Source organism: Centropristis striata, chromosome 21, assembly GCF_030273125.1.
Source record: "Centropristis striata isolate RG_2023a ecotype Rhode Island chromosome 21, C.striata_1.0, whole genome shotgun sequence".
Taxonomy (NCBI): Eukaryota; Metazoa; Chordata; class Actinopteri; order Perciformes; family Serranidae; genus Centropristis; species Centropristis striata.
Genome location: NC_081537.1, coordinates 1,900,914 through 1,925,167, shown reverse-complemented (window position 1 = coordinate 1,925,167; position 24,254 = coordinate 1,900,914). Strand labels below are relative to the sequence as shown.

Genomic DNA, 24,254 nt, shown 5'->3' with positions numbered 1-24,254 from the left:
AAAACTAAATTACTTAAAAAAGACACAAAAAATTAAAAAAAAAGACACAAAATGACCAAAAAAAGACATAAAATGACAGAAAAAAACTAAATTACTTAAAAAAGACACAAAAATGACCAAAAAAAGACACAAAATTACAGAAAAAAACCTAAATTACTTTAAGACACAATATGACAGAAAAAAACTAAATTACTTAAAAAAGACACAAAATGACAAAAAAAAGACACAAAATGACCAAAAAAGACACAAAATGACAGAAAAAAACTAAATTACTTAAAAAAGAAACAAAATTACCAAAAAAGACAGAATTTCCAAAAACGAGACAAAATTATTTATAAAAGACACAAAATGACACAAAATGACTAAAAAAAGACACAAAAAACCAATTACTTAAAAAAGAAACAAAATCACCAAAACAACACAGAATTACCAAAAAAGACACAAAATTATTAAAAAAATGACCCAAAAAAGACACAAAATGACAGAAAAAAACTAAATTACTTAGAAAAGACACAAAAAATTTAAAAAAAGACACAAAATGACCAAAAAAAGACATAAAATGACAGAAAAAAACTAAATTACTTAAAAAAGACACAAAATGACCAAAAAAGACACAAAATGACAGAAAAAAACTAAATTACTTAAAAAAGAAACAAAATCACCAAAACAACACAGAATTACCAAAAAAGACACAAAATTATTAAAAAAATGACCAAAAAAAGACACAAAATGACAGAAAAAAACTAAATTACTTAAAAAAGACACAAAGTTATTTAAAAAAGACACAAAATGACCAAAAGACACAAAATGACAGAAAAAAACTAAATTACTTAAAAAAGAAACAAAATTACCAAAAAAGACAGAATTTCCAAAAACGAGACAAAATTATTTGAAAAAGACACAAAATGACACAAAATGACTAAAAAAAGACACAAAAAACCAATTACTTAAAAAAGAAACAAAATCACCAAAACAACACAGAATTACCAAAAAAGACACAAAATTATTAAAAAAATGACCCAAAATAGACACAAAATGACAGAAAAAAACTAAATTACTTAAAAAAGACACAAAATGACCAAAAAAAGACACAAAATGACAGAAAAAAACTAAATTACTTTCAAAAAGACACAAAAAATTAAAAAAAAAGACACAAAATGACCAAAAAAAGACATAAAATGACAGAAAAAAACTAAATTACTTAAAAAAGACACAAAATGACCAAAAAAAGACACAAAATGACAGAAAAAAACTAAATTACTTAAAAAAGACACAAAGTTATTTAAAAAAGACACAAAATGACCAAAAAAGACACAAAATGACAGAAAAAAACTAAATTACTTAAAAAAGAAACAAAATTACCAAAAAAGACAGAATTTCCAAAAACGAGACAAAATTATTTGAAAAAGACACAAAATGACACAAAATGACTAAAAAAAGACACAAAAAACCAATTACTTAAAAAAGAAACAAAATCACCAAAACAACACAGAATTACCAAAAAAGACACAAAATTATTTAAAAAATGACCCAAAATAGACACAAAATGACAGAAAAAAACTAAATTACTTAAAAAAGAAACAAAATTACAAAAAAAGACAGAATTACCAAAAAAGAGACAAAATTATGTAAAAAAGACACAAAAACGACACAAAATGACCAAAAAAACCCAATAAATTACTAAAAAAAGACACAGAATTACAAAAAACCCGACAAAAATTATCAAATATCATCACAAGGGCTGCATGTTTGAGACCCCTGGTTTAAATGGTGAAAGGGAACAGAATAGATCAGATCTGAGCCCTCACTCACACAAATACTCACATAATCGAAAGGTTTGGTCCAGGTCCTGATCCGTCCAGTCCCGTTCAGACCTCTGAGCAGAGCGTTGCTCAGGATGTTCACAGCCATCGGCAGGGAGTGGACCGTGGTGCTGTTAAAGGCAACACTGTACCTGAAACCCTGTTCACACACAGGAAACAGTCTTTCAGTTAGAGGACTCTTCTTCTGCAGCATTAACACCACATTCACTGTCCACACATCTAAAGCTGCTTCAACTCCTGTTTCATCAATTATTTCCTAGGGCTGCACAATTAATCAAATGTTAATCCTGATCATGATTTTGGCCGCCACGATTAAATTAACCTGATCGTCGGTGATATTTCCATTTTAAAATGCGTCTCTCCTGCAGATCTAATCAACACTTTCTACACCAGTAGTCCTCCAACCACCAGGGGGCGGGGCCGCTTTTCTCCTCTGGAAAAAGCCTGGTTGCTGATCGGATAGAACTCTAAGCAGGATGTGATGTAATACTGGACGCCACAACAACAACACGCGACATTCGTAAAAGCCGGCGAAGCAGTGTTGCCAACTTAGCAACTTTGTTGCTATATTTAGCGACTTTTCAGACCCCCTTAGAGACTATTTTTCAAAAAAGCGACTGGAGACAAATCCAGGGACTTTTTCTGGTGTTATTGGAGACTTTTGGAGACTCGTTCTTACTCTTCTTAACGGGCCGCGGGGGCCGGAGGCTCTTTTTAACGAGCCGCGGAGGCCGGAGGCTCTTCTTAACGAGCCGCGGGGGCCGGAGGCTCTTCTTAACGAGCCGCGGGGGCCGTAAGGCTCTTCTTAACGAGCCGCGGGGGCCGGAGGCTCGTTAAGAAGAGTAAGAAGGAGCAGAAGTGGCACAGTCCTCCTGCAGCAGTCTCTCCCAGCTGCAGAGCTGGAGGGGATGTTAACCTCTTAGCGTCCAGTCTGCAAATTGCTAACAGGCTAACAGTTAGCTGTGTAGCAGTACAGTGTGTATGTGCTAACAGGCTAACAGTTAGCTCTGTAGTAGTACAGTGTGTATGTGCTAACAGGCTAACAGTTAGCTCTGTAGCAGTACAGTGTGTATGTGCTAACAGGCTAACAGTTAGCTGTGTAGCAGTACAGTGTGTATGTGCTAACAGGCTAACAGTTAGCTCTGTAGCAGTACAGTGTGTATGTGCTAACAGGCTAACAGTTAGCTCCGTAGCAATACAGTGTGTATGTGCTAGCAGGCTAACAGTTAGCTCTGTAGCAGTACAGTGTGTATGAGCTAACAGGCTAACAGGTAGCTCTGTAGCAGTACAGTGTGTGTGTGTGCTAACAGGCTAACAGTTAGCTCTGTAGCAGTACAGTGTGTATGTGCTAACAGGCTAACAGTTAGCTCTGCAGCAGTACAGTGTGTATGTGCTAACAGGCTAACAGTTAGCTCTGTAGCAGTACAGTGTGTATGTGCTAACAGGCTAACAGGTAGCTCCGTAGCAGTACAGTGTGTATGTGCTAACAGGCTAACAGTTAGCTCTGTAGCAGTACAGTGTGTATGTGCTAACAGGCTAACAGTTAGCTCTGTAGCAGTACAGTGTGTATATGCTAACAGGCTAACAGTTAACTCTGTAGCAGTACAGTGTGTATGTGCTAACAGGCTAACAGTTAGCTCTGTAGCAGTACAGTGTGTATGTGCTAACAGGCTAACAGTTAGCTCTGTAGCAGTACAGGGTGTATGTGCTAACAGGCTAACAGTTAGCTCTTCAGCAGTACAGTGTGTATGTGCTAACAGGCTAACAGTTAGCTCTGCAGCAGTACAGTGTGTATGTGCTAACAGGCTAACAGTTAGCTCTGTAGCAGTACAGTGTGTATGTGCTAACAGGCTAAAAGTTAGCTCTGTAGCAGTACAGTGTGTATGTGCTAACAGGCTAACAGTTAGCTCTGTAGCAGTACAGTGTGTATGTGCTAACAGGCTAACAGTTAGCTCTGTAGCAGTACAGTGTGTATATGCTAACAGGCTAACAGTTAACTCTGTAGCAGTACAGTGTGTATGTGCTAACAGGCTAACAGTTAGCTCTGTAGCAGTACAGTGTGTATGTGCTAACAGGCTAACAGTTAGCTCTGTAGCAGTACAGTGTGTACGTGGTAACAGGCTAACAGTTAGCTCTGTAGCAGTACAGTGTGTACGTGGTAACAGGCTAACAGTTAGCTCTGTAGCAGTACAGTGTGTATGTGCTAACAGGCTAACAGTTAGCTCTGCTCCTGTTGTTTGTTTAAAAGTAGTGCAATAAAAATAAAGATGTTTTCCCTATGATCCCATGATTACAATATTGATCAAAATAATGGTGATTATCATTTTGGCCATAATTGTGCAGCCCTATTATTTGCTTTCCAAAATAAAACCCAGTGTGTCGTATAGTAAAGTGACCTTGCTGGAGCCGGTGACGTTGATGGCGGCGCTGTGCGGCGCTGCAGACATGTAGTCGCTGTGTTTCATCAGATCAACCTTGATGTCCTGAGAGTCCAGGTTGTGGATGAAGTCAGAAATATCAGAGCCTGTTGGAAGAAGAAGAGAAATCACTGCTAAAGCCACATGCATGAAAGCAAACCATGAGGAGTTTAAAACAAAGGAAACCAAACTAGAGTAAAGGAAGATTCAGAGTCATCAGTTAGAATTTCACCCTCGGGACAAATCTTATCGATTGTTGTTTACAGTGTAATCTAACAGCTGAACAGCAGCATCACAATATTTACAGCGTGCAGCACTTTCTGACTGAAATAGAAGCAGAAGTCTCATTGAGAGGATATTATAACAAAACCTGAAAGTACAAAATGACCAAAAAAAGACACAAAATTACTAAAAAAAAGACAGAAAATGAAACAAAAAAGAAAACAAAATGACCAAAAAAGGAAACAAAATGACCAATAAGAGACACAAAATGACCAAAAAAGACACAAAATGACTAAAAAAAGACACAAAATGACCAAAAAAGAAAACAAAATGACCAGAAAAAGACACAAAATGACAAAAAAAGACACAAAATTACAAAAAAAAAGACACAAAATGACCAAAAAGACACAAAATCACCAAAAAAGCTGTTTTGCGTAAAGAAATTAGGTTAAATTCAGTTGACTGATATCTGTAAAGCTGCAGAGTGCCTATTTTTTTTGCCAATTTTGTATTTTTGTGTTTATATATATTTTTATTTTGTGTTTATATGTATATATATATATACATACATATATATATATATATATACACACATACATATATATATATATACATATATATATATAATATATATTATTTATATTATATATATATATATATACACATACATACATACATGTATATATATTATATATATATTATATATATATATATATATATATAATATATATATATAAATAATATATATATATATATATATATATATATATATATAAAATATATATATATATATATATATAAAATGTATATATATTTTATATTTATATATTTTATTTATTGTCGCACTGCTTTTTGGAGTCAGCTCTCAAATCTCATTGTACATGTGTATAGTGACAATAAAGGCATTCTCTTCTCTTCTCTTCTCTTCTCTTCTCTTCTATTCCATTCTATTCTATTCTATCCTATTACATTTATATAATATTTATAACATTTGAGGTGAAACAGTCCCTCTAGTCTCCGGCGGACTCACCTGAGGAGTTGTGGACCAGGAGGCTGGAGGCGTACCTCCCAGGTGCCTGGTTCTTCTTCAGGAGGTAAATGGGCAGGAACTGGCGGTCTGGAGACTGAATCTGGATGTTTCCTGTGAACACGGACAGGACCAGGACGGCCGCCACGAACACCAGGAACAAGGCCAGGCTGCAGGAGGACACACACAGTTCATGAAACATGTCTTTAACACATTCAGGCCTGAAACGGCTGGAAAACCTCTGGTTGGTGATTTTAAAATCAGCCCCTAAAACGTGAAGTTTTCCTGTAAATCCAACAGAAGTGTCAACTCTGTAACTAAATAATAGATTTTTCAGCCTCTGGAGCCGATAGAAATTAAATTAAAAAAGTTTTTTTTTTTAAATCAACGTGTCGCATTCCCACATGTATTCTCATTGTGTTTTTTTGGTAATTTTTTAGTCATTTTGTGCCTTTTTTTGTCATTTTCTGTGTTTTTTTTGGTCATTTTTTTTGTCATTTTGTGTCTTTTTTTTTGTCATTTTGTGTCTTTTTTGGTCATTTTATTTAGTCATTTTGTGTCTTTTTTGGTCATTTTGTGTCTTTTTTTAGTTATTGTGTCATTTTGTGTCTTTTGTGTCTTTTTTTAGTTATTGTGTCTTTTTTTTTCATTTTGTGTGTTTTTTTAGTTATTGTGTCTTTTTGTGTCTTTTTTTTCATTTTGTGTCTTTTTTGTTAATTTTTTTAGTCATTTTGTAGCCATTTTGTGTCTTTTTTTGGTAATTTTCTGTGTTGTTTTGGTCATTTTTTTTTGTAATTTTGTGTCTTTTTTTAGTCATTTTGTGTCTTTTTTGGTCATTTTTTTTAGTCATTTTGTGTCTTTTTTTAGTCATTTTGAGTCTTTTTTTTAGTCATTTTGTGTCTTTTTTTTGGTCATTTTCTGTGTTTTTAATTTTGGTTATGATTTCAAAGTTCTGTAAAAGTTGCATGTTGGAGTTCAGAGTGTTGAGTGATCCTGTCTCTGGTTCAGATCTAGTGATCCTGTCTCTGGTTCAGATCTAGTGATCCTGTCTCTGGTTCAGATCTAGTGATCCTGTCTCTGGTTCAGATCTAGTGATCCTGTCTCTGGTTCAGATCTAGTGATCCTGTCTCTGGTTCAGATCTAGTGATCCTGTCTCTGGTTCAGATCTAGTGATCCTGTCTGTGGTTCAGATCTAGTGATCCTGTCTCTGGTTCAGATCTAGTGATCCTGTCTCTGGTTCAGATCTAGTGATCCTGTCTCTTGTTCAGATCTAGTGATCCTGTCTCTGGTTCAGATCTAGTGATCCTGTCTCTGGTTCAGATCTAGTGATCCTGTCTCTGGTTCAGATCTAGTGATCCTGTCTCTGGTTCAGATCTAGTGATCCTGTCTCTGGTTCAGATCTAGTGATCCTGTCTCTGGTTAAGATCTAGTGATCCTGTCTCTGATAAAGATCTAGCGATCCTGTCTCTGGTTAAGATCTAGTGATTTTGTGTCTTTTTTGGTCATTTTGTGTCTTTTTTTAGTCATTTTGTGTCTTTTTTGGTCATTTTGTATCTTTTTTTAGTCATTTTGTGTCATTTTTTTAGTCATTTTGCGTCTTTTTTGGTAATTTTGTGTCTTTTTTAGGTCATTTTGTGTCTTTTTTAGTCATTTTGTGTATTTTTTGGTAATTTTGTTTCTTTTTTTAGTCATTTTGTGTCTTTTTTAGTCATTTTGTGTCTTTTTTGGTCATTTTGTGTCTTTTTTTAGTCACTTTGTGTCTTTTTGTGTCTTTTTTTTAGTCATTTTGTGTCTTTTTGGGTCATTTTGTGTCTTTTTTAGGTCATTTTGTGTCTTTTTTAGTCATTTTGTGTCTTTTTTGGTAATTTTGTTTCTTTTTTTAGTCATTTTGTGTCTTTTTTAGGTCATTTTGTGTCTTTTTTAGTCATTTTGTGTCTTTTTTTTAGTCATTTTGTTTTTTTTGATCATTTTGTTTCCTTTTTTGGTCATTTTGTGTCTTTTTTAGTCATTTTGTGTCTTTTTTGGTAATTTTGTTTCTTTTTTTAGTCATTTTGTGTCTTTTTGTGTCTTTTTTTTAGTCATTTTGTGTCTTTTTTGGTCATTTTCTGTGTTTTAATTTTGGTGATGATTTCAAAGTTCTGTAAAAGTTGCATGTTGGAGTTCAGAGTGTTGAGTGATCCTGTCTCTGGTTCAGATCTAGTGATCCTGTCTCTGGTTCAGATCTAGTGATCCTGTCTCTGGTTCAGATCTAGTGATCCTGTCTCTGGTTCAGATCTAGTGATCCTGTCTCTGGTTCAGATCTAGTGATCCTGTCTCTTGTTCAGATCTAGTGATCCTGTCTCTGGTTCAGATCTAGTGATCCTGTCTCTGGTTCAGATCTAGTGATCCTGTCTCTTGTTCAGATCTAGTGATCCTGTCTCTGGTTCAGATCTAGTGATCCTGTCTCTGGTTCAGATCTAGTGATCCTGTCTCTGGTTCAGATCTAGTGATCCTGTCTCTGGTTCAGATCTAGTGATCCTGTCTCTGGTTAAGATCTAGTGATCCTGTCTCTGGTTCAGATCCAGTGATCCTGTCTCTGGTTAAGATCTAGTGATCCTGTCTCTGATAAAGATCTAGCGATCCTGTCTCTGGTTAAGATCTAGTGATTTTGTGTCTTTTTTGGTCATTTTGTGTCTTTTTTTAGTCATTTTGTGTCTTTTTTGGTCATTTTGTATCTTTTTTTAGTCATTTTGTGTCATTTTTTTAGTCATTTTGCGTCTTTTTTGGTAATTTTGTGTCTTTTTTAGGTCATTTTGTGTCTTTTTTAGTCATTTTGTGTATTTTTTGGTAATTTTGTTTCTTTTTTTAGTCATTTTGTGTCTTTTTTAGTCATTTTGTGTCTTTTTTGGTCATTTTGTGTCTTTTTTTAGTCACTTTGTGTCTTTTTGTGTCTTTTTTTTAGTCATTTTGTGTCTTTTTGGGTCATTTTGTGTCTTTTTTAGGTCATTTTGTGTCTTTTTTAGTCATTTTGTGTCTTTTTTGGTAATTTTGTTTCTTTTTTTAGTCATTTTGTGTCTTTTTTAGGTCATTTTGTGTCTTTTTTAGTCATTTTGTGTCTTTTTTTTAGTCATTTTGTTTTTTTTGATCATTTTGTTTCCTTTTTTGGTCATTTTGTGTCTTTTTTAGTCATTTTGTGTCTTTTTTGGTAATTTTGTTTCTTTTTTTAGTCATTTTGTGTCTTTTTGTGTCTTTTTTTTAGTCATTTTGTGTCTTTTTTGGTCATTTTCTGTGTTTTAATTTTGGTGATGATTTCAAAGTTCTGTAAAAGTTGCATGTTGGTGTTCAGAGTGATGAGTGATCCTGTCTCTGGTTCAGATCTAGTGATCCTGTCTCTGGTTCAGATCTAGTGATCCTGTCTCTAGTTAAGATCCAGTGATCCTGTCTCTGGTTCAGATCTAGTGATCCTGTCTCTGGTTCAGATCCAGTGATCCTGTCTCTGGTTGAGATCTAGTGATCCTGTCTCTGGTTCAGATCTAGTGATCCTGTCTCTGGTTGAGATCTAGTGATCCTGTCTCTGGTTCAGATCTAGTCATCCTGTCTCTGGTTCAGATCTAGTCATCCTGTCTCTGGTTCAGATCTAGTGATCCTGTCTCTGGTTCAGATCTAGTGATCCTGTCTCTGGTTCAGATCTAGTGATCCTGTCTGTGGTTCAGATCTAGTGATCCTGTCTCTGGTTCAGATCTAGTGATCCTGTCTCTGGTTCAGATCTAGTGATCCTGTCTCTGGTTCAGATCTAGTGATCCTGTCTGTGGTTCAGATCTAGTGATCCTGTCTGTGGTTCAGATCTAGTGATCCTGTCTCTGGTTCAGATCTAGTGATCCTGTCTCTGGTTCAGATCTAGTGATCCTGTCTCTGGTTCAGATCCAGTGATCCTGTCTCTGGTTCAGATCTAGTGATCCTGTCTCTGGTTCAGATCTAGTGATCCTGTCTCTGGTTCAGATCTAGTGATCCTGTCTGTGGTTCAGATCTAGTGATCCTGTCTCTGGTTCAGATCTAGTGATCCTGTCTGTGGTTCAGATCTAGTGATCCTGTCTCTGGTTCAGATCTAGTGATCCTGTCTCTGGTTCAGATCTAGTGATCCTGTCTCTGGTTCAGATCTAGTGATCCTGTCTCTGGTTCAGATCTAGTGATCCTGTCTCTGGTTCAGATCTAGTGATCCTGTCTCTGGTTCAGATCTAGTGATCCTGTCTCTGGTTCAGATCCAGTGATCCTGTCTCTGGTGAAGATCTAGTGATCCTGTCTCTGGTTCAGATCCAGTGATCCTGTCTCTGGTGAAGATCTAGTGATCCTGTCTCTGGTGAAGATCTAGTGAGATCCCTCACGTGTAAATTTTGTGTCTTTTTTTTTTTTTGTCATTTTGTGTCTTTTTGTGTCTTTTTTTGTCATTTTGTGTCTTTTTTTTGTCATTTTGTGTCTTCTTTTAGTCATTTTGTGTCTTTTTGTGTCTTTTTTTAATAATTTTGTGTCTTTTTTGGTCATTTTCTGTGTTTTTAATTTTGGTTATGATTTCAAAGTTCTGTAAAAGTTGCATGTTGGTGTTCAGAGTGTTGAGTGATCCTGTCTCTGGTTCAGATCTAGTGATCCTGTCTCTGATTAAGATCTAGTGAGATCCCTCACGTGTAAATTTTGTGTCTTTTTTTTTTCGTCATTTTGTGTCTTTTTGTGTCTTTTTGTGTCTTTTTTTGTCATTTTGTGTCTTTTTTTTGTCATTTTGTGTCTTCTTTTAGTCATTTTGTGTCTTTTTGTGTCTTTTTTAAATAATTTTGTGTCTTTTTTGGTCATTTTTTAAGTCATTTTGTGTCTTTTTTTGTAATTTTATGTCTTTTTTTAGTCATTTTGTGATTTTTGTGTCTTTTTAAAACAATTTTGTGTCTTTTTTGGTCATTTTCTGTCATTTTCTGTGTTTTTAATTTTGGTTATGATTTCAAAGTTCTGTAAAAGTTGCATGTTGGTGTTCAGAGTGTTGAGTGATCCTGTCTGTGGTTCAGATCTAGTGATCCTGTCTCTGGTTCAGATCTAGTGACCCCCTCACGTGTAGATGAAGGCCTTCCTCTCCCTCTTCATGTTGAGCATGTGCAGCCAGGCCACGGTGCTGAACTGCTGCCGCCACAGAGCGTGACCCGTCACCACGTCGGACTTGTTGTCTGAGAAGGTGAGCAGCCGCTGGTCCGTGTCGTCCACAGACGAGTTATCACACTCATCCTCCACCTGCTCACGGTTAAACACGCTGTAGTCTGGAGACAGGAGATAAACATTAGTTACTTTATTAGATCACAACCTCATTTTGAGTCTCGACCCCCAATCTAACATCATGTTGTCTCACTGAACAGAATCTCACAGTTCAGATCAGACAAAAAAGAAACTAAATGACCAAAAAAAGGAAACAAAATGATCAAAAAGACACAAAATGACTAAAAAAAAGACACAAAATGACCATAAAAAGGAAACAAAATGACGAAAAAGACACAAAATGACTAAAAAAAAGACACAAAATGACCAAAAGAGACACAAAATGACTAAAAAAGAAACAAAATGACCAAAAGACACAAAATAACCAAAAAAGACACAAAATTACCAAAAAAAGACACAAAATTACCCCAAAAAAGAGACAAAATAACCAAAAAAGACCTAAAAAAGACACAAAATGACCAAAAAAGGAAACAAAATGACCAAAAGACACAAAATAACCAAAAAAGACACAAAATGACCAAAAAAAGACACAAAATTACCCCAAAAAAGACACAAAATGACCAAAAAAGACACAAAATAACCAAAAAAGACACAAAATGACCAAAAAAAGACACAAAATGACCCCAAAAAAGACACAAAATGACCAAAAAAAGACACAAAATGACCCCAAAAAAGACACAAAATGACCAAAAAAGACACAAAATAACCAAAAAAGACACAAGATGACCAAAAAATTACATAAAATTGAGCAAAAAAGGACTCAAATTGACTACAAAAGGACAAAAAAGATCACAAAAAGACACAAATGACCAAAAAAAAAGACATAAAATTACAAAAAGACACAAAATGACCAAAAAAAAGATGTAAAATGACCAAAAAAAAATACACAAAATGACCAAAAAAAAGACACAAAATGACCAAAAAAAGACACAAAATGACATCTCACGCTTCTCTATGGTACACATTATGATGCCAGTTAGGAAAAAAAATTGGTAACACTTTATATTAAGATACAAATATTCTACATTAATTAGTTTCTTATTATCATGCAAATAAGTAAAATATTGTCTCTTAATGAGTCATTATTCAGTTGTTATTAATGCCTTATTCTGCATGGCCTTATTATACAACCAGTAAGACATTAACTAAGAGTTTTCCCTCAATAATCTCAGAATTATTGATTATTAGTAGTAAGTAAGGAAGTTGTTGTATGAGTTAGATCTTAATATGCTTTATAACAGGGGTCTCAAACTCAAATTACCTGGGGGCCGCTGGAGGCAGTATCAAAATGACCAAAAAAAGACACACAATTACAAAAAAAAAGACACAAAAACCCAAATTACTTAAAAAAGAAACAAAATTACCAAAAAAAGACACAAAATTACAAAAAAGACACAAAATGACTTAAAAAAAGACACAAAAACCCAAATTACTTAAAGAAACAAAATTACCAAGAAAGACGTAAAATTACAAAAAAAGACACAAAATTACAAAAAAAAGACACAAAAACCCAAATTACTTAAAAAAGAAACAAAATTACCAAAAAAAAGACACAAAATTACAAAAAAAAGACACAAAAACCCAAATTAATTAAAAAAGAAACAAAATTACCAAAAAAGACACAAAATTACCAAAAAAGACACAAAACTCCAAATTACTTAAAAAAGACATAAAATTACAAGAAAAGACACAAAATTACTAAAAAAAAGACACAAAAACCCAAATTAATTAAAAAAGAAACAAAATTACCAAAAAAAGACACAAAATTACCAAAAAAAGACAAAATTACAAAAAAAGAGACACAAAAACCCAAATTACTTAAAAAAGAAACAAAATTACCAAAAAAAGACACAAAATTACCAAAAAAGACACAAAACCCCAAATTACTTAAAAAAGAAACAAAATTACCAAAAAAAGACACAAAATTACCACAAAAAAAAGACATAAAATTACAAAAAAAGACACAAAATTACAAAAAAAAGACACAAAAACCCAAATTACTTAAAAAAGAAACAAAATTACCAAAAAAAGACACAAAATTACAAAAAAAGACACAAAATTACTAAAAAAAAAGACACAAAAACCGAAATTACTTAAAAAAGAAACAAAATTACCAAAAAAAGACACAAAATTACTAAAAAAAAAGGACACAAAAACCCAAATTACTTAAACAAGAAACAAAATTACCAAAAAGAACCACAAAATTAAAAAAAAAAGACACAAAATGATCCAAATAAGACACAAAATGATGTTGTTCACAATGTCATGTTATGTAGGAACAGACCATATTCATTAAGTGTTATTAAGGGAGAACAATTATTCTTGTGGTACTACCACCTTATAAAGTATATTAAGCTCATAACTCATATACAACAACTTCCTTACTTACTACTAATAATCAATAATTCTGAGGTTCCTGTACAGCTGTTTTGGTGAAACACTCACCAGCCTGGTCCACTTCAGCTTCGGACTCCAGACGAAGGAAAACATCCTCCAGCGTTGTCATGGAGACCCCGTAGTTGATAATTCCCATTTTGGGTTGAGAGTCGAGCTCCGAGAATAAACCTACCGAAGACAAATTAATCAGCACTTGTTGCTGCTAGTCAAAGCTGAGGCACAGTAATCTGTTATTTTACACTTATTTTTAGCATTAGCCTGGAAAGATTCATGTAGAGAAGTGAAAGGGCTGGAAGTCAGAGATAAACTATTTAAAAATGAAAGAAATTACTTAGCTATACTGCCCTATAAAGCCTAACTGCAGTAGCTACATTTTGAGTTTTAACTAAAAATGAACCCCTTGATGTCGTGACAAAGTTTTAGGTTTCAATTTTGCAAATCTGCGCAAAAAAGTCGCAGATTTACGAGATTAAAGTGGCAAATCTACAAGAAAAAAGTTGCAGATTTACGAGATTTAAAGTGGCAAATCTGCGCAAAAAAGTCGCGGATTTACGAGATTTAAAGTGGCAAATCTGCGCAAAAAAGTCACAGATTTAAGAGATTTAAAGTGGCAAATCTGCGCAAAAAAGTCGCGGGTTTATGAGATTAAAGTGGCAAATCTACAAGAAAAAAAGTTGCGGAATTACTAGATTAAAGTGGCAAATCTACAAGAAAAAAAGTTGCGGATTTACGAGATTTAAAGTGGCAAATCTGCGCAGAAAAGTTGCGGTTGTACGAGATTAAAGTGGCAAATCTGCGCAAAAAAGTTGCGGAATTACTAGATTAAAGTGGCAAATCTACAAGAAAAAAGTTGCGGATTTACGAGATTTAAAGTGGCAAATCTGCGCAGAAAAGTCGCGGATTTACGAGATTTTAAAGTGGCAAATCTGCGCAAAAAAGTCGCGGATTTACGAGATTTAAAGTGGCAAATCTGCGCAAAAAAGTCACAGATTTAAGAGATTTAAAGTGGCAAATCTGCGCAAAAAAGTCGCGGGTTTATGAGATTAAAGTGGCAAATCTACAAGAAAAAAAGTTGCGGATTTACGAGATTTAAAGTGGCAAATCTGCGCAGAAAAGTCGCGGATTTACGAGATTTAAAGTGGCAAATCTGCGAAAAAAGTCGCGGATTTAAGAGATTAAAGTGGCAAATCTACAAGAAAAAAAGTTGCAGATTAACAAGATTAAAGTGGCAAATCTACAAGAAAAAAAGTTGCAGATTTAAGAGATTTAAAGTGGCAAATCTGCGCAAAAAAGTTGCGGAATTACTAGATTAAAGTGGCAAATCTACAAGAAAAAAAGTTGCAGATTAACGAGATTTAAAGAAGCAAATCTGCGCAAAAAAGTTGCGGAATTACTAGATTAAAGTGGCAAATCTACAAGAAAAAAAGTTTCAGATTAACGAGATTTAAAGTGGCAAATCTGCCCAAAAAAGTTGCGGAATTACTAGATTAAAGTGGCAAATCTACAAGAAAAAAAGTTGCAGATTAACGAGATTTAAAGTGGCAAATCTGCGCAAAAAAGTCGCAGATTTAAGGGATTAAAGTGGCAAATCTACAAGAAAAAAAGTCACAGATTTAAGAGATTTAAAGTGGTTTCTTGTAGATCTGCCACTTTAAATCTAGTAAATTTGCAACTTTTTTCTCGAAACATTTTTATTTTTTATTTCAGATATCCACTGAAGTTACCAAATACGGTTCTTCGCCTGATAAAGGGTTGAATCAGTTTTTCTCAGTTTAACCCTGTGTGTAGTTGCAGCAGTTAGCCTCTAGGGGGCAGTATAAAGTGAGATCTGACCTGGAAACGTGTCCATGCTCTCAAACGGCAGAGTGAACGTCAGCTCCGCCTCGTGTTGCCGAGATAACTTTGCTTTGGGAACATGCTGCTTGACCAGCGACGTGACGCTTTCAGCCTCACATCTTTCATTTATAGACATTCTGCAAGAAAAAAGGTTAACGTGGTGACACAGGTTGTTAAAATACCCAAAGACGGCTCACTGTTCTGTGTTCTAGTTGAAGTTTCCAGCAAGGTTATTATAGTTAACGAAAACTAACGAAATAATGAAAACTAGAATTGAAAAAACATTTTCGTTAACTGAAATAAAAATAAAAACTAGAGTTTTTTAAAAAACGATAACTAACTTAAACTGTATTGTGTGGTTACAAAACTAACTAAAACTAACTAAAATTAGAGTGAAAATGTCCTTAGTTTTCGTTTTTGTCAACTTTTTTCATTCATAATTCAGTGTTTCTATTTGAACATGCAACACATGGTGAATATGTTTACTGAGACTGGGATGTCTACACTCGAAAAACTCAAAATTACACTAGAACCAAAATTCAAAACACCCCGAACTGTAAGAGTTAATAACCTTATTGGGGCTGAGATGATAAACTACAGGAAATAAAGGCAAAATTTACCCACCCAACACATAGCCCATTAGAAAAAAACTAAAACTAACACTAAAACTAATAAAAAGTAAACTAAAACTAAGCATTTTCAAAAACTAAAAACTAAACTAAAACTAGAAAACTCACTCTAAAAACTAACTGAATTTGAAGACAAAAATTCACAACGAAATGAAAACTAAAACTAATGAAAAATCCAAAACTATTATAACCTTGGTTTCCAGTAGTTGAAAGTTGGAACAATAAAGTAGATAAGTGAAGTAAAAGTCTTCTTGCCTGAGGTGATATCCAACACCACACTTGACTTTGAGATAGAGAGACGAGCCGACACATTTCAGCTGGCCCTGAGAGATCACAGCTTTACGATCTGGAGGAAAATGGCACAAAAAACAACATTAAATTGTTTGGCAATAACAAAACATCCTGTGAAAGACACAAAATGACCAAAAATGACACAAAATGACCAAAAAAAGAGACACAAAATCAGCCAAAAAAGATACAAAATTACTAAAAAAAAAGACACAAAATGACACAAAATGACCAAAAAGACCAAAAAAAAGACACAAAATCACCCAAAAAAGACACAAAATCACCCAAAAAAGACAAAATTACCCAAAAAAAGACACAAAATCACCCAAAAAAGACAAAATTTCCCAAAAAAAGACACAAAATCACCCATAAAAAAGACACAAAATGACCAAAAAATGACACAAAATTACCCAAAAAAAGACACAAAATCACCCAAAAAAAACCAAAATTACCAAAAAAGACAAAATTTCCCAAAAAAAGACACAAAATCACCCATAAAAAAGACACAAAATTACAAAAAAAAGACACAAAATGAAAAGATAGCGTTTCTGCATTATTAAAGGTTACACTAGCAAGACGCATTAGCATTACCTACAAAACACAATCTCCCACTACACGTATACATACTTCCTACGGGCACTGCACTAGTCATAATGAAACCGGTGCAATGGACCAAATTCCTCATTTCAGACCTAATTAATTCTGGACAGGGCTAACGGAAACCTTCTCATCTCCATGTTGGAGGACCTCCTGATGTGCCTGATGGACCAGAGTAACAGAGAGGGGTCCTACCAGCCAGGATATCAGCCTCGTCCATGTAGTGCGTGCTGAGGACGGTGACCCTGCCGGCTCGGCGGCTCTTCAGCAGGGACCAGACCTGGTGCCTGGAGCAGGGGTCCATGCCCGCCGTGGGCTCGTCCAGCAGCAGGATCTGAGGGACAAACAGGAAGTAAAAGGCTCAGGAGGGAGTCAGAGTTATCTGGTACTAGTGGTAGCAAAGGGACAGATCTAAAAAATATGTCCTGCCACATGCCATCACACTGTACAATAACAAATCACAATCTCCCACTATACGTATACATACTTTCTACAGGCACTGGACTAGTCTGATAAACACGAATGTTGTAAAACGAACCCAAAAAAAGACACTAAATTACCATAAAAAGATAGAAAATGACCAAAAAAGACACAAAATCACCCCAAAAAAGACACAAAATTACTTAAAAAAAAGACACAAAATGACCAAAAAAAAGACACAAAATCACCCAAAAAAAGACACAAAATTAAAAAAAAAAAAGACACAAAATTACAAAAAAAAAAGACACAAAATGACCCAAAAAAGATACAAAATTACAAAAAAAAGATACAAAATTGCTAAAAAAAAAAAAAAGACACAAAATGACCAAAAATGACACAAAATGACCAAAAAAAGACAAAATTACCAAAAAAACAAAAAGGTGCAACAAAAAGGTGCAACAAATGGTGAAGGCAGTTGTCCAGGTGAAGCTCCAAAATGACACAAAATGACCCAAAAAAAAAAGACACAAAATCACCCAAAAAAGATACAAAATTACAAAAAAAAGATACAAAATTACTAAAAAAAAAAAGACACAAAATGACCAAAAATGACACAAAATGACCAAAAAAAAAGACACAAAATCACCCAAAACAGATACAAAATTACAAAAAAAAAAAAGATACAAAATTACTAAAAAAAAAAGACACAAAATGACCAAAAAAAAAGACACAAAATCACCCAAAAAAAGACAAAATTACCAAAAAAACAAAAAGGTGCAACTAATGGTGAAGGCAGTTGTCCAGGTGAAGCTCCAAAAAAGACACAAAATGACCAAAAAAAAAGACACAAAATCACCCAAAAAAGATACAAAATTACTAAAAAAAAAAAGGACATAAAATGACCCAAAATGACCAAAAAAAAGACACAAAATCACCCAAAAAAAGACAAAATTACCAAAAAAAACAAAAAGGTGCAACAAAAAGGTGCAACTAATGGTAAAGGTAAAGAAAGTACCTTAGGATCTCCCAGAATAGCGATTCCCACAGAGAGTTTCCTCTTTTGGCCTCCACTCAGATTCTTGGCCTGAGCAGTCTTGATCTTCTCCAAGTCCAGATCCTTCAGCACTTTGGTAACCTGTTAAAAAGAAGAAAAAACACTTTTCACTTGAATAAACAGTCAAACTAGTCAACAAGGTTATTATAGTTAACGGAAACTAACGGAATAACGAAAACTAGAGTTGAAAAAACATTTTCGTTAACTGAAATAAAAATAAAAACTGTATTTTGTGGTTCCAAAACTAACTAAAACTAACTAAAATTATAGTGAAAATGTTCTTCGTTTTGGTCTTTGTCAACTTTTTTCATGCGTAAACCTTTTTGGTTGATATGAAATCTATTTCATCTATCTGGTTTTATGATTAATAAACTTATTGGGGCTGAGATGGATCAGACAAAGGAAATAAAGGAAACATTTATTGTGACCTTATTGAATCTGGACCCAACAAATACCCCATTACAAAACAACTACAACTAATAAAAACTAAACTACAACTAATAAAAACTAAACTACAACTAATAAAAACTAAACTACAACTAATAAAAACTAAACTACAACTAATAAAAACTAAACTAAAACTAATAAAAACTAAACTACAACTAATAAAAACTAAACTACAACTAATAAAAACTAAACTACAACTAATAAAAACTAAACTACAACTAATAAAAACTAAACTACAACTAATAAAAACTAAACTAAAACGAATTTTAAAAAATTCTCAAACTTAAGGGAAAAAGTGACAAATTTACAAAAAAAAAGTGACAAACAGGAAACATTTAATTGTGACCTTATTGACCCAACAAATACCCCATTACAAAAAAACTACAACTAATAAAAACGAATAAAAAAATTCTCAAATTTACGAGAAAAAAAAGTGACAAATTCACCAGAAAAAATGACAAATTTACAGGAAAAAAAATCTCAAATTTACGGGAAAAATAGTGACAAATTAACCAGAAAAAGTGACAAATTTACAAGAAAAAAAGTTATAAATTTACAATAAAAAAGTGACAAATTTAAAGAAAAAAAGCGACAAATTAACCAGAAAAAGTGACAAGGAGTATAACAAAGACAAGACAGACAAGACAGACAAAGGAAATAAAGGCAAAATATTGAATCTGGCACCCAACAAATACCCCATTACAAAAAAACTATAAAAAACTTAACTAAAACTAAGTATTTTCCAAAAGATAAAAAACGAATTAAAACTAACAAATTAAAACTAACAAATTCACTCTAGAAACTAATTAAAACTAATTTCTTAGTCGCTTATCCGCGACCCGATTGCGGATAAGGGGTTAATGGTAATGAATGAATGAATGAATGAATGAATTAAAAAAAAAAAAATTGTCAACGAAATTAAAACTAAAACTGACGAAAACTCCAAAACTATTATAACCTTGCTAGTCAATAGCACGCTGCATTTCTGAACAAGACATCTAAAATTGAAATTGTCTAAACTCTAGATCATTAATGCTCATATATTCAAACATGATGAGATAGAAACATTAAGACAGAGTCTTAGTTTTTAGAGTGAGTTTGCTAGTTTTAATTATTTTTTATTTTTTTGGAAGATGCTTAGTTTTAGTTTAGTTTTTATGAGTTTAACAAAATGACTGCAAAAACACTAAATTACTTTAAAAAGACACAAAATGACAAAAAAAGATACAAAATGACAAAACAATACACAGAATTCAAATTAAATTAAAATTATTAAAAAAAGACACAAAATCACCCAAAAAAAGACACAAAATGACAGAAAAATTACTTTAAAAAGTAACAAAATGACCCAAAAAAGACACAAAATTATTAAAAAAGACAAAAAAGTATTGAAAAAGACACACAATTAATAAAAAAAGACACAAAATTACCAAAAAAAGACACAAAATTACCAAAAATAGATGTAAAAATTATCAAAAAAGACACAGTGACCAAAAATAGATGTAAAAATGATCAAAGACACAAAACGACCAAAAATAGATGTAAAAATGACTAAAAAAGATACAAAATGACCAAAAAAGACACAAAATGACAAAAAAAAGACACAAAATGACAGAAAAGACACAAAATGACAGAAAAGACACAAAATGACCAAAAAAAGACACAAATTGACCACAAAATGACAAAAAAAGACACAAAATGACAAAAAAAAGACACAAAATGACAAAAAAAGAACACAAATTGACCACAAAATGACAAAAAAAGACACAAAATGACAAAAAAAGATACAAAATGACAAAAAAAAAGACACAAAATGACAAAAAAAGACACAAAATGACAAAAAAAGAACACAAATTGACCACAAAATGACAAAAAAAAGACACAAAATGACAAAAAAAAACACAAAATGACCACAAAATGACAAAAAAAGACACAAAATGACAAAAAAAGAACACAAAATGACCAAAAAAAAAGACACAACATGACAGAAAAGACACAAAATGACAAAAAAAAAACACAAAATGACAAAAAAAACACAAAATGACCACAAAATGACAAAAAAAGACACAAAATGACAAAAAAAAGATACAAAATGACCAAAAAAAAGACACAAAATGACCAAAAAAAGACACAAAATGACAAAAAAAGAACACAAATTGACCACAAAATGACCAAAAAAAAGACACAAAATGACAAAAAAAAGACACAAAATGACAAAAAAAAGACACAAAATGACAAAAAAAGACACAAAATGACCAAAAAAAGATACAAAATGACCAAAAAAAGACACAAAATGACAGAAAAGACACAAAATGACCAAAAAAAGAACACAAAATGACCAAAAAGACTAAAACACATGAACACTTTAACACTGTCTATCTATCTATCTATCTATCTATCTATCTATCTATCTATCTATCTGTATATTCAACCATTATGAGATAGAAACATTAAGTCTTATTTAATGATCTGGTTACCTCCGCGTCGATGTCCGACGGCGGGATCCCTTTGATGGCGGCGAAGATGCGTAGATGTTCCTCCACCGTGAGAACGTCGAAGATGATGTTGAACTGAGGGCAGATTCCCACCAGCTGCTTCATCTCCGAGCCGTCCGCCACCTCGGCCACCGGCGTGCCGTAGATGGAGGCGGCGCCGCTGGTGGGCGGGCAGATCCCACACAGGATGTTCATCAGAGTGGACTTCCCCGCTCCGCTGTGGCCCAGCAGGGCCGTGATCTGGCCCTCGTAGATGTCAAAGGTCAGACCTGCAGAGGGACGAACAGACAGGGACACCAGCAGGAATATATCATGAGAAATGCAGATTAAATGCATTTAAGGTGGGAAAGCATTACCACATTTCTACCATTAAAACCTGTTGGGGCGCCGTTGTGTTATTCTACCATTAAAGCTGAAAGAGGATACGTGGTTTTGTAGTATTTGTAGTTTTTCCACCTATTTTCGGTCTCTTGGCCAATGAAATGCATCAGAATACATGTGGGAGTGTCGCAATGCATCATGGGACTTGAAATCATCACCAAAAAAAGACACAAAATGACCAAAAAAGACATAAAATGACTAAAAAAAAGACACAAAATGAGAATCCATGTCACTATGCATCATGATCAAAAAAGACACAAAATGACCAAAATTGATGTAAAAAAAGACACAAAACCACCAAAAATAAATGTAGAAATGATCAAAATAGACACAAAACGACCACAAATAAATGTAGAAATGATCAAAATAGACACAAAATGACCAAAAATAGATGTAGAAATGATCAAAATAGACACAAAATTGATGTAAAAAAGATATAAAACGACCAAAAATAAATGTAGAAATGATCAAAATAGACACAAAATGACCAAAAATAAATGTAGAAATGATCAAAATAGACAAAAAATGACCAAAATTGATGTAAAAAAAGACACAAAACCACCAAAAATAAATGTAGAAATGATCAAAATAGACACAAAATGACCAAAATTGATGTAGAAATGATCAAAATAGACACAAAACGACCACAAATAAATGTAGAAATGATCAAAATAGACACAAAATGACCAAAAATAGATGTAGAAATGATCAAAATAGACACAAAATTGATGTAAAAAAGATATAAAACGACCAAAAATAAATGTAGAAATGATCAAAATAGACACAAAATGACCAAAAATAAATGTAGAAATGATCAAAATAGACAAAAAATGACCAAAAATAGATGTTAAAATGATTTAAAAAGACACAAAATGACCAAAATTGATGTAAAAATGATCAAAATGGACACAGAATGAATAAAAATACAGTCGCGGAAAAAACAGCTTTGTGAGGGGCATTTTGTGGCATCCTCTTCTCTTGCTGTCGTTGTTGTTGTTGTTTTCAACACAAACCACTGAGTCACACACTAGAGCAGCTGGAGCCAAAAGCTGCTTCTCCTCCATTTAGTCAGTTTTTACTAAGAGATGATGGAAAAACTGCTAAAAGAATCTAGTTGTAGTCTGTAAATAGTTTCCTGATAGATTAACAGTCTAAAACCTCAGAGTGAGACTAGAAACTAAACACTAGATGTCTTTAGATGTTTTACACGAGTCTTTTCCAAATCTTTTAAAGTCTTCTGATGTTCAGGTAGCATTATAGATGCAGTGAAACCATAAAAGACTACTATTAATTATTACTAATTAACTCGTCTCAGACCAACAAGATGAATAATCAGGACCTAGTATTAGAGACTGACCTCTCAGGGCCTCCACCACGTTGTCCTTCTCTTTGTACACTTTGTGGATGTTACTGATGCTGCCGGAGAAAAGGAAAAAAAAAATATGTTCACAAAGTGTAAAAACAGGAGCAGAAGAGCAAGTCTGCATTATTAACTCAGCCTCAAACACATTTCTACTGGAAACTCTCTCAGTCAAACGCTTTAGAATCAAAGGGTTCATCCTTTTAATAGATATTTAGGACAGAGATATTTTGCGCTAAAAAAGTACGCTAACACTTTATATTAAGGAACACATATTCAATATTAATTAGTTGCTTATTAGCATAAACATTAGTAACAGATTGGCTCTTAATTGGACATTATTAAGTAGTTATTAATGCCTTATTCTACTGGATCAACATCTTGAACACAAAAAAACACACCAAAAACACAATTTTTTTACCAAAAACACACACACAAAATGATTTTTTTAACAAAAAAATACAAAAAGAACTACAAAAAATCCATCATAAAAAACCCGCAAAAAAAGCCCACAAAAACATAAAAAAAACGTTAAAAAATACATTAAAAAATCACAAAAAACATTCAAAAAACGTTAAAAAAAATCACAAAAAACATTAAAAAAACGTTAAAAAATACATAAAAAACACACAAAAACATTTAAAAAAAAGTTAAAAAATACATAAAAACCACACAAAAACATTAAAAAAACTTTAAAAAATACATTTAAAAAAATCCTACATAAAAACACACAAAAAAAACACTAAAACATTAAAAAACCGTTAAAAAATACATAAAAAAACCACAAAAAACATAAAAAAAACCGTTAAAAAATACATAAAAACCACACAAAAACATTAAAAAAACGTTAAAAAATACATAAAAACCACACAAAAACATAAAAAAAAACGTTAAAAAATACATTAAAAAAAATCACAAAAAACATTAAAAAAACGTTAAAAAATACATAAAAACCACACAAAAACATTAACAAAATTTTTTAAAAATACATAAAAATCACAAAAAACATTAAACACAAAATATTGCATTAAAAACGCTGAATGCACACTGCAAAATTTGAAATAACCTCTGCAAAAACTTCTGTAAAATCATGTTTCACCTAGTCATGGTGGTTTTCACTTTTGCTGGAAAAGAGTTGACGCGCTAAATGTGACATGGAAACAGAAGTCGTGGACTCCAGAGGATTAAATATGTGTACCCCAATATATATAAGAGTGTAATATATATAATATAATATATATAAGTGTTACCAAAAGTATTATTATTTGTTGTGAACGCCGTTTCCACGACACACTTATCAGAACAGAAAACAGAAAAATGCATCCAACTGTCCATATTATATAGATTTTTCAGATTATTCAGGTTTTTACCGGATGGCTTCTTTCCCTCTGAACTCTGGAGAAACCGGCTCGACGGACTCGTCGCCACCGGTGGCGCCCTTCACCTCGGCGTCGTACACAGAACTCACTTCCACATATCTCTTCCTGCGTTTGGACCAATAGGACGGCTTCAGGAAGTAGACCAAGGACCTCCTCATCCCAAACTCCCCTGGGTCACAAGGAGAAACGGTAGGAGGGAAACTTATTCTTTACCTCTTATTATCATGTTTCAGTGAACGCTCAGGGAAGATTA

General features: G+C 33.3%; 1 protein-coding gene across 1 annotated transcript in view; it reads right to left on the bottom strand.

Annotated features, from left to right (window-relative positions):
- Positions 1–24,254, bottom strand: part of abca5 (ATP-binding cassette, sub-family A (ABC1), member 5) — a 75,438-nt gene that overhangs the window by 28,268 nt on the left and 22,916 nt on the right. Inside the window, exons 10-21 of the mRNA XM_059325116.1 lie at positions 23,993–24,170; positions 22,620–22,678; positions 20,864–21,150; positions 17,901–18,020; positions 16,661–16,799; positions 15,836–15,926; positions 14,949–15,088; positions 13,164–13,283; positions 10,561–10,762; positions 5,493–5,659; positions 4,220–4,347; positions 1,757–1,962 (exon numbers count right to left, since the gene is read on the bottom strand). Of these exons, the coding sequence (XP_059181099.1) occupies positions 1,757–1,962; positions 4,220–4,347; positions 5,493–5,659; positions 10,561–10,762; positions 13,164–13,283; positions 14,949–15,088; positions 15,836–15,926; positions 16,661–16,799; positions 17,901–18,020; positions 20,864–21,150; positions 22,620–22,678; positions 23,993–24,170 (1,837 nt within the window). The remainder of the gene's footprint in view (positions 1–1,756; positions 1,963–4,219; positions 4,348–5,492; positions 5,660–10,560; positions 10,763–13,163; positions 13,284–14,948; positions 15,089–15,835; positions 15,927–16,660; positions 16,800–17,900; positions 18,021–20,863; positions 21,151–22,619; positions 22,679–23,992; positions 24,171–24,254) is intronic.